The sequence below is a fragment of the Orycteropus afer genome, unplaced genomic scaffold, assembly GCF_000298275.1.
Source record: "Orycteropus afer afer isolate SDZICR_OR568_19922 unplaced genomic scaffold, OryAfe1.0 scaffold00088, whole genome shotgun sequence".
Lineage (NCBI taxonomy): Eukaryota > Metazoa > Chordata > Mammalia > Tubulidentata > Orycteropodidae > Orycteropus > Orycteropus afer.
The window spans coordinates 164101-179344 of NW_006921675.1; the positions used below are offsets into that span (position 1 = coordinate 164101).

General features: G+C 36.8%; 1 protein-coding gene across 1 annotated transcript in view; it reads left to right on the plus strand.

Annotated features, from left to right (window-relative positions):
* The window catches only part of SYNE2 (spectrin repeat containing nuclear envelope protein 2), a 285164-nt gene that overhangs the window by 24082 nt on the left and 245838 nt on the right, over positions 1–15244 (plus strand). Inside the window, exons 8-14 of the mRNA XM_042781144.1 lie at positions 5152–5316; positions 5930–6042; positions 7129–7291; positions 8657–8735; positions 10168–10355; positions 12204–12368; positions 13633–13782. Coding sequence (XP_042637078.1) covers positions 5152–5316; positions 5930–6042; positions 7129–7291; positions 8657–8735; positions 10168–10355; positions 12204–12368; positions 13633–13782 — 1023 coding nt within the window. The remainder of the gene's footprint in view (positions 1–5151; positions 5317–5929; positions 6043–7128; positions 7292–8656; positions 8736–10167; positions 10356–12203; positions 12369–13632; positions 13783–15244) is intronic.

Below are 15244 nucleotides of genomic sequence, written 5' to 3' on the forward strand. Positions count from 1 at the left end.
CAGTCATTGATTATATTGTGCACAGTTTTTCAGTTTATAAATCTAAATCTCAGAACCCTTTAGGCTTATGTCAGGAATTAAATACAAGTCCTACACCACAAACTTTAAACTGAAGGTCCTCACAGAGGCAGAAGAAACAAGCAAAGGAGTGGCAGTGAGAGCCTTTGAGGTTAGAGAATCATCTATTCACAATGGAGAACGGAAAAAGAGAAGCTGGAGAGAATGAATTCGTAAAAACTTATGCTTTGGGGGCCCAAATGGCCTTAGTTGGAGAATGACTTGAAAGAGTGGATTATTTCTTGAAAGGGACCAAAATCAAGCTGTCTCCACTGTCGCAATTCAGATCAAAGCAAAGTTTCTGGCAAACGAAAGACGAATCCCAGATTGCAAGGACGATTTCACCTGGATTTCTAAATTCATGAAAAGCAATGGCTTTTCTGTGAGAATGAGAACCACTGTAGGCCACCAACTTCCAGATTTTGACCAGTTCTGAGAGTCAGATGATAATTATGATGATAATGAATGAATATGGCTTATTTTAAGATGAAAACACAACTTCTTCTGGTGACTTTTGTTGATTTTAAAGACATTGATTATCAAAAATTGTTTCAGTTTAAGATTATGAAATATAAACAAATCTTGTTCTTATAGTTTTAAGCCTACAATCATTTCTTCTTACAATTTCTAGCCATGGCATCCCGTTCTATCATGAACCTGCTCAGTTCATCATTGGTTGCATTTGGTTTAGGTAATAACTACCTTAGATGAAGTTTCCTTGAGATCCGTTTTATCCTGGTAACATTAAATCTGTTGGACAGGGAAAAAACTTGAAATCGACATTAGTAACATGTAAAAAAAATATTGGTATAATGTGCTGATGATAATAATGTATGAGATGTTGTGCATTTTGCAAAAAGTGCTTAATGTACACATTAGGTGTGTAAAAGTATGGTTTTAGTTCAGGCTTTTCCAGGCCACAGATTTAGCTGAATCTCATTTGGAAAAATTACCCAAAATAATGAGAAAAACCATAAGAAGAACTATTTTACAAGATTAAGTGCTGCAAATTGCTAATAGCTTGACAATCTGTTTTGTGGTTAGATTATAGCTCACTTTTCTCCAGGTGGCAAAATGAGACATGTCAGTTTCAAAGTCATCTGTTTTATAAAAGTTAATGCTATCTATACAGTTTCTGCTTCAATAGTTTGAAAGCATAGACATTCCAAAGCATCAGAGTGAATTATTTAATTTTAAGCTGCTCTAGAAAATAGCAAAATTATTTTGGCCTGGCAAGATCTTGTATAAATTATCAACCAAATTCATAAGTAATTATATAACCCTCAAAAAGTATTTTCTTTGTTAACTGAGAAAGTAGAGAAATAAAAGGTAAATATGCCTTCTATCTTTCCTTTTTTGCCTGTTATGGAAATACTAGCAAAGCCCTGAGTCCAAAAGCACAGGTTTAGTTTCATTCAAAATTTATGCAGCTTTCTTTTAGTTGTGAAAAGAATAGGAGCTGAATTAGAAGCATCTTTCTTAGCCTTCCTTTAACTCTGTCCTATCAATTTTCTCATTTATTTATTTATTTAAGCATATGTACCAATAATAAAACAACAACAACATCAAAACCCAAACTCACTGCCATTGAGTTGATTCTGACTCATAGCAATCCCCATTGAGTTTCCAAGGCAGTAAATCTTTATGGAAGTAGATCGCTCCATCTTCCTTCCACAGAGCAGCTGGTGGGTTTGAACTGCCCTGCCTTCTGGTTAGCAGTCAAATGACTTAGGCACTACACCACCAGAGCTTATGCTATTATAATTGGGATATAATAAAATCCCATGCTAACTTGTACATATGAAAAGTTCATAATAATAAAAACATTTTTAAAAAATTCTTTTTCTAACTAGAAACTTAATGGCGTATAGTTAATGATTTAAGACTTCAGAGTTGTCTCTACTTTGTGTGTGAGAAAATAAAGCTTCAAAGCATAAAAGTCAAACAAAATAAAAAAACTGTAATAATTAATGCTTATATTTTATGAAGTTTCATTGCCTACCTTAAAGGAGCCTAACTGTATCCTCATTTTGTTTGCCTGGGTAGTTGGTTAATGCTCTTTTAAGATTAGATATTTGCTTGGCATATAACGGGTGCCCAGTAGTGATCAATCTAAATAACTCATGTAATATAAAAGTTTTGCCTACTATTTCCCTTTTTTGAAAACAGTTTAACTTTGAGAATAATGAAAAGTAATTTAGTAAAAGAGAAAATAAAAACAGACTTAACAAATCATACATTCATTCATTTGAATAAGCCAATGAGCTTGACTTTAATGAAACAAACTTTGATGTGTGCTGGATTTTCATAGGGATGTCTTTGGAATGTGATTATTTCAAAATTGATAAAAGCTGCGGAAATTCAGATTTAAAAAACTATATTTTTAATGATATCATCAGAAAAGGAGGTGGTCATGCAGCTGGATTTTATTGTGCTTAAGAATTCCTGCCATCAGTCTAAAGTCTGTGTCCTAGGGCACTGCCCAACTCCCTTTGCCTGGCTCTGTTATATAACTCACCACACGGTACTGTAACCAGGTACTTCTTCCCTTCCCACACTAGATAGTTCAGGCAGGAGCCATGGCTTTTATTTAACTGATTGACCCTCAGCTGTAGAAGATTGTGCTAAACTCATCCTTGAATCCATGCATGGCACATGGATCTGGGCAAGGCCTGACTCACATTTCTAGTCACTTGACACCCTATTGTCACTGCCTGTCCTCCAGGGCTTCAAACCCTTTCATTCCAGTCTGACCCCTGGCTGAGAATTTGCATTTCCACCCAAGAAACACTGAATCATAATCTACATTTGAACAAGATCCTCAGGTGATTCTAATGTATACTTAAGATCTTCTTAAAGTGTAGACTTTGACCCATTTTATCTGGGGTAGAAATGTGAATTCTTGGGCTGAACTGAAACGATCCAGTTTGAAGCCCTGCTTTCCTCTCAAGCCACCATTTTCATTGTTTAATATGTGTCTTTTTGTGTTTTATGTTCTTGCAAAATATGTATTGTATTTATGTGCACATGTATTTTTAAGCTGTGTCATTTGTATTAGTGTTGTATATCATACTCTTTTACTTTTAAGCACAGTGTGTTTAAGATGCATCCCTGTTGTCAGATCTGCTTCAAATTGGTACAGCCACTCAGGTTTCCTTTCCCCTCCAGAAGGTGTGCCTTCTGTATCTTTATCCCTAGTGCTTAGCACAATAGGTGGTCCGTAAATGTTTGCTCAGTGAGTGTATGAATGAATGAGTATTGATGATGCTCAGGATGGGAAAATAGCCAGGTAGAAGGAGCAATGAGAGGAAGGACAAGCAAGTGCAGTAAATAATTAGAGGAACCAGTAGCCAGAGTTTATGTGCATGGAGGAATGGTGAGAAGGCTGTGGACGTGTCACTGGTCGAGTTTTGAAATAACAACTAGAAAGTCAGCTGTAGCTCAGAGAGAAATTAAGATGATTGTACCCTTGAGAGGTAGAAACACACAGGGCCAGAGGCAACACCGTGTGTGTCTCCCTGAGCCTTCAGGCTAAGGGTTTTTAAATAGTTTTAAGGCTGTGGGGTATATGATTTCAAAAGACCTAATGCAGGATGGTTACTCATAAAATCCTGACCCTTGTAGGAAAGTCAGGACACGGAACAAGGCTGCAATAAATTCCTAATGATAAACTTCCCCTTCCTTCAGGCGTGGTGCACACATAATCTCTAAGATGGAGTCTGTGTGTTTCAACATGGATGCCACGACTTATGCACAAGTGTATTCTGCTGTTTGCCCTTAGCTCTAGTTTTGGTTTCATCTTAGATTGGCTATCATAGTTCAGATGGTCAAGGAGGGCAGGAGTGCGCAGGCTCCCAAACTGGTTAATGCTGACCATTATTGGGCTCGAAGACTGAAAAATGGCCCGTTATCAGGAAATGCCATCTAAGCAGTACATTTATGTTTGCTTTACCTCTCTTTCAGTGTTCCTTCCTTGATTTCAGGATCTGAGGAATGTGGTTGTCCTGTCAGTGGGCTGTTCCTATCTTGGTTTTATGATCTTAGGAATGTGGTTGTAGGAGCAGGATTCTTACATGATTATAGCTATAAGTAATAGAATGAGGCAGTGTTTAAATTAAACATGAATATGGAGCTTTAGGAGCTCTCGTGGCATAGTACCTAAAGCATATGACTACTAATCAGAAGGCTGGCAGTTCAAACCCACTAGCCACTCCTCGGAAGGAAGGTTGGGCAATCTACTTCTGTAGTGATATGCCTCAGAAACCCAGGAGGGTCACTATGAGTCGGGTCTGACTCAATAGCAGTGAGTTTGGTTTTTGCTTTTTTTTTGGTATGGAACTTTAGTTTATGAAGTTAGACCACATATTCATCTCCCAGAGATTCTAATTGTCTATGCTGTTACAGAAGGAGATGATGTGCCTGGATTGTGGGGAGCTTTGGTTTAGCACTCAGCTGCCAAGTGAAAGCTCAGCAGTTTGAACCCACTGGCCACTGTGCGGGAGAAAGATATGGCCGTCTGCTTCCATAAAGACGTAGAGCCATGGAAACCCTATGGGGCAGTTCCACTCTGGCCTACAGGGTTGCTGTGAGGTGGGATCGGCTTGATGGCATGGGATTTTAATTTTTTTAAAAGAATTATTTGGTGAAGAACAGATATTCAGGACCATATTCATGGTAGAGATACCTAATGTGAATATATGATTAGGGCTGGTGAGGAAAATAATGGAGAAATCTATGTGTGAGGTGTAGTTGTGATGTTAGAGAACACAGGCAAATATTTAAACCCTAGACATTCAACACAGTAATCTACCCCGGGGTGCTTTTAATGTTTCTGATTTCCTCCTCATAACTTACTATGGATTTATCAAAATGTTTGTTTTTAGCCTGTGTCCTCTTCTACAGCTTTTGAACTCATTGTCTTCCCCATCAGCATGTAGCTAGACGATACTCAGAACTAAGAAAGTCTACCCATTGAAATGATTTCCTTGTACCATGTTAGTCTTGGCTTTCAGAGCAACACTGAAGATTTAAATTTACTGTGTATGAAGAAATTAGCCAGAAAGACCCTGCTGATGAACTCTGCCCCCTTTTCAGATTAATGCGTGGGAAACGAAGCTGAATCGTGCCTTGCCATCACCCCTCCATGGAATTGAAACTTGGCTCCAGGAGGTAGAGAATCTCATAGATATATACTTGCCAGCCTCCCAGGATTACTCTGAAGTCAGAACTCAAACTCAAGAGAAATTGATTTTATTCAAGGTAGGAAAATAAAAGCAGACATGGAAAAACTGATACTTTCTTAGGGACTGAAAGTCTTCTTGAGGAAGACTTTGTCCTAGGAAGAAGGAAATATAGTAGGTATTTGAGGATGGTTGAGAATGATTTCCCTGTGGACTTTTGGAATCTGGGAAATACCTTCGTGTTCTTCATGAATATTGTGCTAATTTAAAGGTTGAAACCATATGAATCAAATCCAGTAAGTTCTAAAGCAGTTACAGAAAAATGAGGATGAAGAGGGCTGGTTTAAAATGTAGGAAATTGAGGTCTGACTAAACATGGCATGAACAAATTAAATATGTAAGATTTATAGTGTCTGAGTCCACAGAAAAATGGAAAGTACACAAGAAAATTGAAGATTCTGATAATGGTTTTACCAAAGAAACAATAATCTGCCTTTCTGTGAATGGTTCTAGTTTAGAATATTTATGAAAAAACTATTTATGCACAAAGTCTTACTCAGATTTTTTTAAAAAAATAGTTTATGATAAAAAATAAAGAATGCATTCATAAGTGTAAGTGAGATTAACAAACCCTCAGCTACAGTGTTTGGCAATAATAAATCTGGTTCATGTCATGCTAAATTTCTTTTCAGACCCTGATGGATAAATCTGATTATCATTTGAATAATCTCCTGGGATTTGTAAATAGAGATGAACAGTGTTTGCCGTTGGTACCACCTATCAAACTGGAGAACATGAAGAGACGGTTTGTAGCATTGATTTCAAAACTGTCGATAATGTTTATGCTTGAGCACTAACGTGGTGCTATTTAAAAAAACAAACAAAAACCCTCATTGCCATCAGGTCAATTCTGACTCATAGTGACCCTGTAGGACAGAGTAGTACTGACCCATAGAGTTCCCAAGCCTGTACCTTGTTACAGAAGCCGACTGCCTCATCTTTCTCCCCTGGAGTGGCTGGTGGATTCGAACTGCTGACCTTTTGGTTAGCAGCCCAATGTTTCAACCACAGTGCCCCGAGAGCTCCTTTAACATGGTGCTATAAGGATTTTTAGGTAATTTGTGACAACCATTTTTTAAATCTCAATTACAAAACCTTCACAATTTTCATAATAACAACATTATATCATGCCAACATATTTTCTATTGAACAGTAAACAGGATGGTTCTGGAATTAGTCAGAATGTGAGCTTCAGTGTCTTGGTTTTGACCAGGTTACTGCCTTTCTAAGCATGTTTCTTCACTAGTAAATAAAAGATAATGATAATCACCCTTACCATGTCTTACTAGGATATTGGAACAATGTGAGAAGCTCTATGAAACCACTTTATAAACTATAAAATGCTATGAATATAGGGTTATTTAATTGATGGATATCCACACCATCTTTTCTTTCCTGGGATTCTAACTGTATAAAGTTATACAGAAGTTTTCAAATTTAGTAAAATATTTTAGAGGGCAACATTTCTTACAAGATTTAGCAAAAGAAAAATGTTCTCTCCAAAAAAATGTTTTGTGTTTGACATCTTCACCTTAGAAATAGATGTTTTATATTTCACCACAAGGCTTGCTTTCCTTTATTTAAAAAAAGAAAAAAAGATTTGAGGATGCATGTGAGTTCCATGTGTTTAGAAGGAAATGTTAAGAGCTTTAGTATTTTTAAAAATGCTGAATGGGTATCTCACATTGTTGTTGTTGTTATGTGCTGTTGAGTTGGAACCGACTCATAGTGACCCCTCCTTGGGTTTCTGAGGCAGTATCACTACGGAAGTAGATTGCCCCATCTTCCTTGGGTCAATATATTAAGTTTCAAAATCTGTGCTGTTTTCCAGAATCAACAGCATTTTGGGGAAAAAATGCATTCCACATCTAGAAATTCATGACTCTGCGTGCCCAGTTCTTGCTTTGTTAGATGAGATGAAATCAAAATTGGATGTTTGGAACATCAAATATGGGAGCAGAGAATCAGTGGAATTCCTGCTGGAAGACTGGCATGTAAGCTGTGTGTCTTGGGCAAGTGTTCTCCATGTCTGGGTGCTGGCTTTGCACTTTTCCTTGATATGGTTTCCCAGTACTTCTTCAGGTTTTCAGATGAGTTTTCCTGGTAGCTTTCATTAGCTTAAATATGGCTTGGAGGAAAGAATTATAAGTAGTCCAAAGCTGGCATTCGTGAAGAGTGAAAAAGAAAACACTGCTTTATTGTCACTCCAGGGGAGATTAGGATTTAGTGAGGCTGATCAATGTAATAGTTAGAAAAGGGTTTAAAGTTATTTTCCTGAAAAATTCCTACTTTCACTAACTTGAAATCCTCTTTAATATATTTTATTTCTACTCAGATTCAGGGTCTTAATCAAATTAAATTTTTATTAGAACATTTTAATTACAGTTTTTCCTAAGTTTCAGGAGTAGGAAAAATGATTCGTTTCTGTTTTGTATTAAGGCTTTTTTCCCTTTTTTTTTTTCAGCTTTGTTCTTCTGATTTATAGAAAAAGATGTTGCAAATGATTTGAATATAAATATATTCACTTCTTAACTAAAACTAAAGCATCATTTAAAGGTCATTTCTGTGTTAGGCCTTGTTATCTTTCTGTTTCTCTATGGAAATGGAGAAGAAAAACAAATCCAACATTATAAATTTTAATAAAAAAATTAAAAAAGTATGAAGATGAATTTATTTACAATTTATGATTTAAACACTGTTCTTTCCCAAACAGCAAGTATCTTTCAAAACTAAAGTAGATTTTGAGTAGTTTTATTCCTTTTGCCCTCTTTGATTCTTTTTCATTTAAATTTTTAATATCATTGGCACATAATAAGTGAGAAATAAGTATGAGTATTTAATTAGCTCAATATTTTTCCATTGCAGAATTTGCTTCCATAAAACATGTCATAGTCTGGGTAGTGGTACTTCTCAAATGTTTTTGTGCCATTGATGATACACATTTATTATATACTCTAATTTAGGTAATTAAAAATTATTCAATAAATATGACTATCTTAAGAGAAATTGATGAAAATTCTGTAATATTGATAGAATGTGTTAAGTATAAGATTTTGAAATTGCTACAAATATTTAATTTGCCTTTTTCCACTGGAGGAAAACCACTGTAGAACCATATCACCACATTAAGATAAACTTTATCAGGTCTCATACATGTACATTATTCATCTTCACACTTATTTCTCATATCTTCTAGACCTCATTTTCTACCCAAATAAGTAGTATTGAAGCCCTAAAAAGATCTTAGCACCTAAGTGCTTTATCAGGGTTTGAATGTCACTATCTGTATTTGTTGGCACATTTTAAAATGTAAAAACTCTAAATATGCTTTCTTTTTCTCTGTCCCTCTCCCCCTCCAGAAATTTATTGAAGAAAAAGAGTTCCTAGCTCAACTTGAAACTTCTTTTCAAAAATGTGAAGAAATGAATCAGAATTTAGGTAAAGCAATAGTTAATTTTTTGGGGGGAGGCGTGAAAGTTTACAGAGCAAATTCATTTTCCATACAGCAGTTCATACACATTTTGTCTTATGACATTGATTACTATCTCCATAATGTAACAACTCTCTTCCCACTTCTTCCATGTGGTTATCTTTTCTTTGTGTCTTTCTTTCCTATGTGTTCCTGCTCTCTGAACTGTCTCCCTGTGCAAATACTGCCTTTCTGATCTCCCATGGTTGATTGTTCTAAGGAGTATACTTACGTCATGTAAATATTCACCTTATCTGCCTGTCTGTTGTTTGGCTGGAAGCCATGAGAGTGAGTTCAATTTCAGGCCCAAAGGGTGACTAGGGGCCATAGTCTTGGGGGTTTCACAAGTCTCTATCAGACCAGTAAGCCTGGTCCTTTTTATGATTTTGAGTTTTGTTGCACATTTTTTGACCACTCCGTCCAAGGTCTCCTATTCTGTATGACTGACAGTGGTATCTGGGCACCATCTAGTTCTTCCAGTATTAGTCATAGTCATATAGGCAGAGGTTGGCATAGTCCACTACTCCTTTGGACTGATTGTTTTCATGTGTCTTGGTTTTCTTCATTCATCTTTGCTCCAGAGAAGGAGAGATCAATTGTAGCTTCTTTGATGGCCACTTGTAAGCTTTTTTTTTTTTTTAAATTTCTATTGCAATTTGGGTAAAAGTTTACAGAGCAAATTTATTTTCCGTACAGCAGTTCATACACATTTTGTTTCATGACATTGACTGCAATTCCCCATAATGTGAAATCTCTCTTTCCACTTTCTCCCCGTAGTTACCTTTTCCCTGTGTCCTTCTTTTCTATGCGTTCCTGCCCCCTGAGCTATCTCCCTGTGCAAATATTGTCCTTCTGCTCACTTGTATGCTTTTAAGACCCCAGTTGCTACTCACCAAGGTAGGATGTAGAACAATGTTTTACAATGTTTTTGTGTAGTATGTTATGCCAATTGAGCTTGATGTCCACGTTGACTGTGGTCTCAAGCCCATGGGCCCAACACTTTGCTCCCTCAGGGCGGTTGGCTGTGGTTAAGAAGTTATCATAACTTTGCTCACTGTTAGCTCTCTTAGATATATGGACATTCTTATAGCACATTCAAATAACGTATATAAAAATATCATCTGCCAAACTTGTATGGGGTCATGGGTATATGTACCCATGTATAGCTACTTTTTGATGGAATGGCCATCACTTAAAAATGACATTTCATCTGTTTTGCTTTATTTATAACTTAATGTTTTAGAAATTAGTTGTATATGTATTTTGTCTTAGAAATTACTTGTTTTCACTTTTAATATTGCCACTACCAAAATTTAGCCACTGTCAGTTAATATGTAGATATTATTTTATTGATAAATAAACCTGTTCTAAGATTACTTTCTTGTTTTGTTAACATTGTAGCTGGAGACTCTCAGAATATTAGTAAGCAATATATGATGATGGATTATAATACTTGTGTGTATAAAAAATATATATATGATGTGAAGTCCACTCTACAGAAAGTGCTGGCATGTTGGGCCACTTACGTGGAACAACTTCGCTTACTAAGGGCATGTTTTGAGGAGACAAAGAAGGAACAAATTAAAGAGGTATTTATTGTGTAATGACACCTGCTCAGTTTTACTGTTTTTTCTGTTTTGTTTGGAGATCCTCAGTTTTCAGTCCAAAGATGAGGGAGATAAGGGAACAATAAATATGTATGTAGGAAAATTCTCCAAGGACTTGGAGAGAGTATGATTTCTTCCCAATGTAACTGCCAATAGAAAGTATCTCCTCAGTATGTGTTTTTATTGAGGCATAAATTATATATTGACTATAGCTTTTGGAAGATATATTGTTAAGCCCTTTGGAGAGGAAGTAAATGATGAAGAGGTCTGGCAAATTTAAAATAAACTAGTATTTTTAAAAGTTTCATTTTTTTCTATTTGGATGAAGCTTTTCAACTCTAAAACCTTTCTGAGATTGTAAGGGAGGTGTTCTGGTTACCTAGTACTGCTCTGCCAAGAATATACCACAGATGGGATGGCCTTAACAAACAGGAGTTTATTCTCTCATAGTTTGGAGGCTTTAAGTCCAAGTTCAAGTGCCAGGCTCTGGTGGCTGGGTGAAAGCGCCTCAACCTTGGGGTCCAGTTCTGCCTCCTGATCCCGGCCCACTGGAGCTAGAGGCTTTTCTTTACTCAGACAGCTGCTGGCTGCTGAGGTGGACAATCCCAGGGTTGACAAGTAAAAAGGCACAGTCCCAATGTTATCAAACCACATGGCAGGCCATTAATTTAAGTCCATTGTAAGTCCCAAGGTTGGCACAGCATGGCAGGCTGCTGAAGAATGACATAGCTACATTCAGGGTTCAAGGTGCCATAAGCCAGAGACCATTCCCAAGGCTTCTCCTTATATACAGGAAGCAGACCACATCCCAAAGGCAGTTTACTCAGCTGCTTGTGGTAGATTCACCATGGAGTTGATTTGCCAGCCTAATCATGGGGAATAACTACTACCAGCTGCCCAGACAGTCAACCAGGCCCAGCCAAGCTGACACACAAACTTAACTACTACAGGAGGGAAAAAAAAATGACCTTATACTTACATGAATGGGTATGGAAGAAATATCATTGTATTCAGTTGTTTACATTTGGTATTCATATAATCTGTTCTATGATTTTTCTCTAAAGTAATTTTTTTCTTTAAATTTTACCTCTATTGCACGTAGATAAAGAAAGTCTTTCAGAATAAACATTTTCCAAATATAAACTAAAATTACTTAATAGAAAATAGGCTATTTGTAGGAAAGTAAAATTTGTGATAAATGCGTCTAAAAAAAGAAGCACTTGAGGGGCTAATGAATCAACTTTTTTTTTGTTGATACTAGAAATTCAAATTTTTGTTTTCAAACAACAGTTCTTCTGCCTTTAAAAATCTTGTTTTATAATACATGTAACTTTGAGAAAAATTACACTTTAATCCTGTAATTCCCACTGTGCTGAGAGGAACCTGGGTTGACAAAGACAACTTGCAGCATACTTTAAAGATTTCAAGAGACATGACAACATATATCCTTTGAACACCTTCTAACTACTGAGTTTCTGGATCTAACTATAAAGGGAATTGTTAGAATTCTCTGCCTTAGGGACACTGTGAAAAAGTTACTGAGGCATTAAGGGGCATCGTGGATTTAAAAAGTTTAGAAACCTGTGCTGTAAGCTCATCAGCCACTTAGAAAGATAGAAGATCAGATGGTTTCTAAAATCCCAGAACCAGGAATGATGACGGGTATATGCTACCTGCCACTCAACAATGAGGAGCTAGATTGCCAGGGACAGTCTGCAAAAACTTTGACACTCACTTTTGCTTAAAATTAACTTGGTAAAGGTTTATTACGAATAATGGTAAGGCATATATTATGTCATTAACATATTATGTTGCTTCTCTGTCACGCAGATTCCCTTTGAGACAGTAACCCAATGGAATCTAGAACTTACGACTTTAAATGAAGTGGGAAATTTCTTAATTGAAGTCAGTGACGGTGAAGTTGGAGCATCTATTTCTAAAGAACTGAGAAGACTGAATAAAAGATGGAGAAAATTTGTTACAAAAACTCAGCTTGTAAGTTCTTTTTTGTTTTTTGTCGCAGCTTTATTGAGATATAATTTATATACCAGTTCACTTATTTCAAAGTAACACTTTAGTGGTTTTTGGTATGTTCACAGAGTTGTGTAAACTTCACCACAATCAATGTTAGAACATTTACTTCTTCTTGAAGAGAAACATTCTACATTTCAGCAATTACTCCTCATTTTCCCAAACACTCCCTGACCCTAGGGAACCACTATTCTACCTCCTGTTTGTATAGATTACACATAAGTGGCAAAGAAAAATCTGTGGTCTTTTAGATAATGTTTTTAAGATCTTTCTGTGCTGTAGCGTATGTTCATTCATTTTTTTATTGCCAATTAATATTACATTATATGGTATACTACATTTATTTATCCATACATCCACTGATGGTCATTTTGGTTGTTTTCACCTTTTCGCTTGATGAATAGTGCTATTATGAACATTTGTGTACAAGTTCCTGTGTGGATATGTGTTTTCATTTCTCTTGGATGTATACTTAGAATGGTTTGTAAGTCCTCAAAACCTTTGTATACACAGTATTTTAGTTAATTTCATATAATAGTAAAGAATAAACCAAATTGAACCCACTGCCATTGAGTCAGTTCTGACTCATAGCAACTCCATTGGGTTTCCAGGGTGGTAATTCTTTAAAGAAGTAGATTGCCTCAACTTCCTTCCATCGAGCAGCTGGTAGATTTGAACCTCCAACCTTCTGGTTAGCAGTCTGGGTAGCCTCAGGTGCTGCACCACCAGCATACTAGATTTTAAGCTCTGTGAGAACATAGACTGAACCTTACTTATCTTTATGTTTTTAGCACACAAACACACAAAAAATAAACTCATTGCTGTCGACCACCCAGGGACTTTTTCCCTACCATATGAAAACTTAATCGGGAAAACTGGAAAGATCTATGACTTAGTCCCTTCTAAAACTAACTCACTGCCGTCAAGTCATTTCCATGTCATAGCAACCCCTCCTTGGGTTTATAAGAGCTCATACTTATGTTTCGCACAGTGTCACATAAAAGGAGACTTTTAATAATTTTTAAATTAAATTTTTTAAAAAATTTCTTGTTCTTAACAATTTAAGACTTAGATGTTTTTATGGAAAATGTTGTATTTTAAAAGTCTTACTGATTGATGACTCCTAAAAGTATATTTGCATATATTGTGTCAGCTTATTGTTTGTAAAATATATTAGCAAAAAAATAAAAATATAAGCATTAAATTTCACATAACTAATTTTTCATAGGAAATGAAAATGCCTCTTATAAAAAAACAGAGTCAGCCCATTCTTGACAGTTCTGGAAATATTCATTCATCTAAGGAAGAAAAATCAGCTATCAAGTTTTCAACAGACATGTCAATAAAACCTCCTGAAAATCACAATCCAAATTTAAAGGTAAACTAGTTGTATTTTGTGTATTTAATAATTTAATGTTGCTGTATTATTCTTATAGGAGCTCTGGTAGCGTAGTGCCTAAGGCATTTGACTGCTAACCTGAAGGCTGGCAGTTCAAACCTACCAACCACTCCTCAGAAGGAAGGTTGGGCAGTCTACTTCCACAGTGATACTACCTCGGAAACCTAAGGAGGGATCGCTATGAGTTGGGTCCGACTTGACAGCACATAACACCACCACCAACAACATGGTCTTCTTATAAAACCATATTGTTGAAAACATCACTAAATGTGTAGACTAATAGACAGCATTTAAAGCATGATCTTTTTCCAGGAAAATACTTGAGTGTTTCCCTTCATGAAATAATATTTAGCATTGAAGTCTTGTGTCTGTCTGTGACTGACTCAGCTGTGGCTGAATTCTAAACACCAGAAGCTTTCTGAGCTGTGAACATTGAGTTGATATTCCTGTCACTTTATTTCTGGGGTACCCACTGCCCTCAAGTTGATTCTGACTCATAGTTACCCTATAAGACAGAGTAGAACTGCCCTATAAGGTTTCCAAGGCTGTAAATCCATATGGAAGCAGACTGTCTCATCTTTCTCCCACAGAGGGGCTGGTGGGTTTGAACCACCGACTTTTTCAGTTAACAGCCAAGTACTTTAAATACTTACCTTTATGTTTTTAGCACACACAAACATCACAAGAGCTCCTTATTTCTGTTTAGTGCTCAGAAATTGTCTAGCCAGAGGCAAGCCCCCCTGGCCTCTCTGTATCTTGCTATAAAATAGGGGGGAAAAAAATCTTTTTTCCTTGCTTTTTTTGAGTAACTGGGAGGAGGACTTTAGATTGCAAGTAAGAATACAGAAAAGAAACAAAACTAAACGGAAAACAATACAGTTGTTGTTGTTGTTGTTGTTGTGTGCTGTCATGTCAGACCTGACTCATAGCGACCCTTCCTTGGGTTTCCGAGGCAGTATCACTACCGAAATAGATTGCCCAACCTTCCTTCCGAGGAGTGGCTGGTGGGTTTGAACCTCCCGCCTTCTGGTTAGCAGTCAAGTGTCTTAGGCACTATGCTACCACAGCTCCTAACAATACACATGTTGTTGTTGTTATATACTGTGGAGTCGGACCTACTCATAGTGACCCCTCCTTGGGTTTCCAAGGTAGTATCACTCCGGAAGTAGATTGCCCCATCTTCCTTCCGAGGAGTGGCTGGTGGATTTGAACTGCCATCCTTCTGTTTAGCAGTCAAGTGCCTTAGGCACTATGCTACCAGAGTTCCTAACAATACACATGTTGTTGTTGTTGTTACGTACTGTCGAGTTGACCAACTCATAGTGACTCCTCCTTGGGTTTCTGAGGCAGTATCACTGCGGAAGTAGATTGTCCCATCTTCCTTCTGAGGAGTGGCTGGTGGGTTTGAACCGCCAGCCTTCTGGTTAGCAGTCAAGTGCCC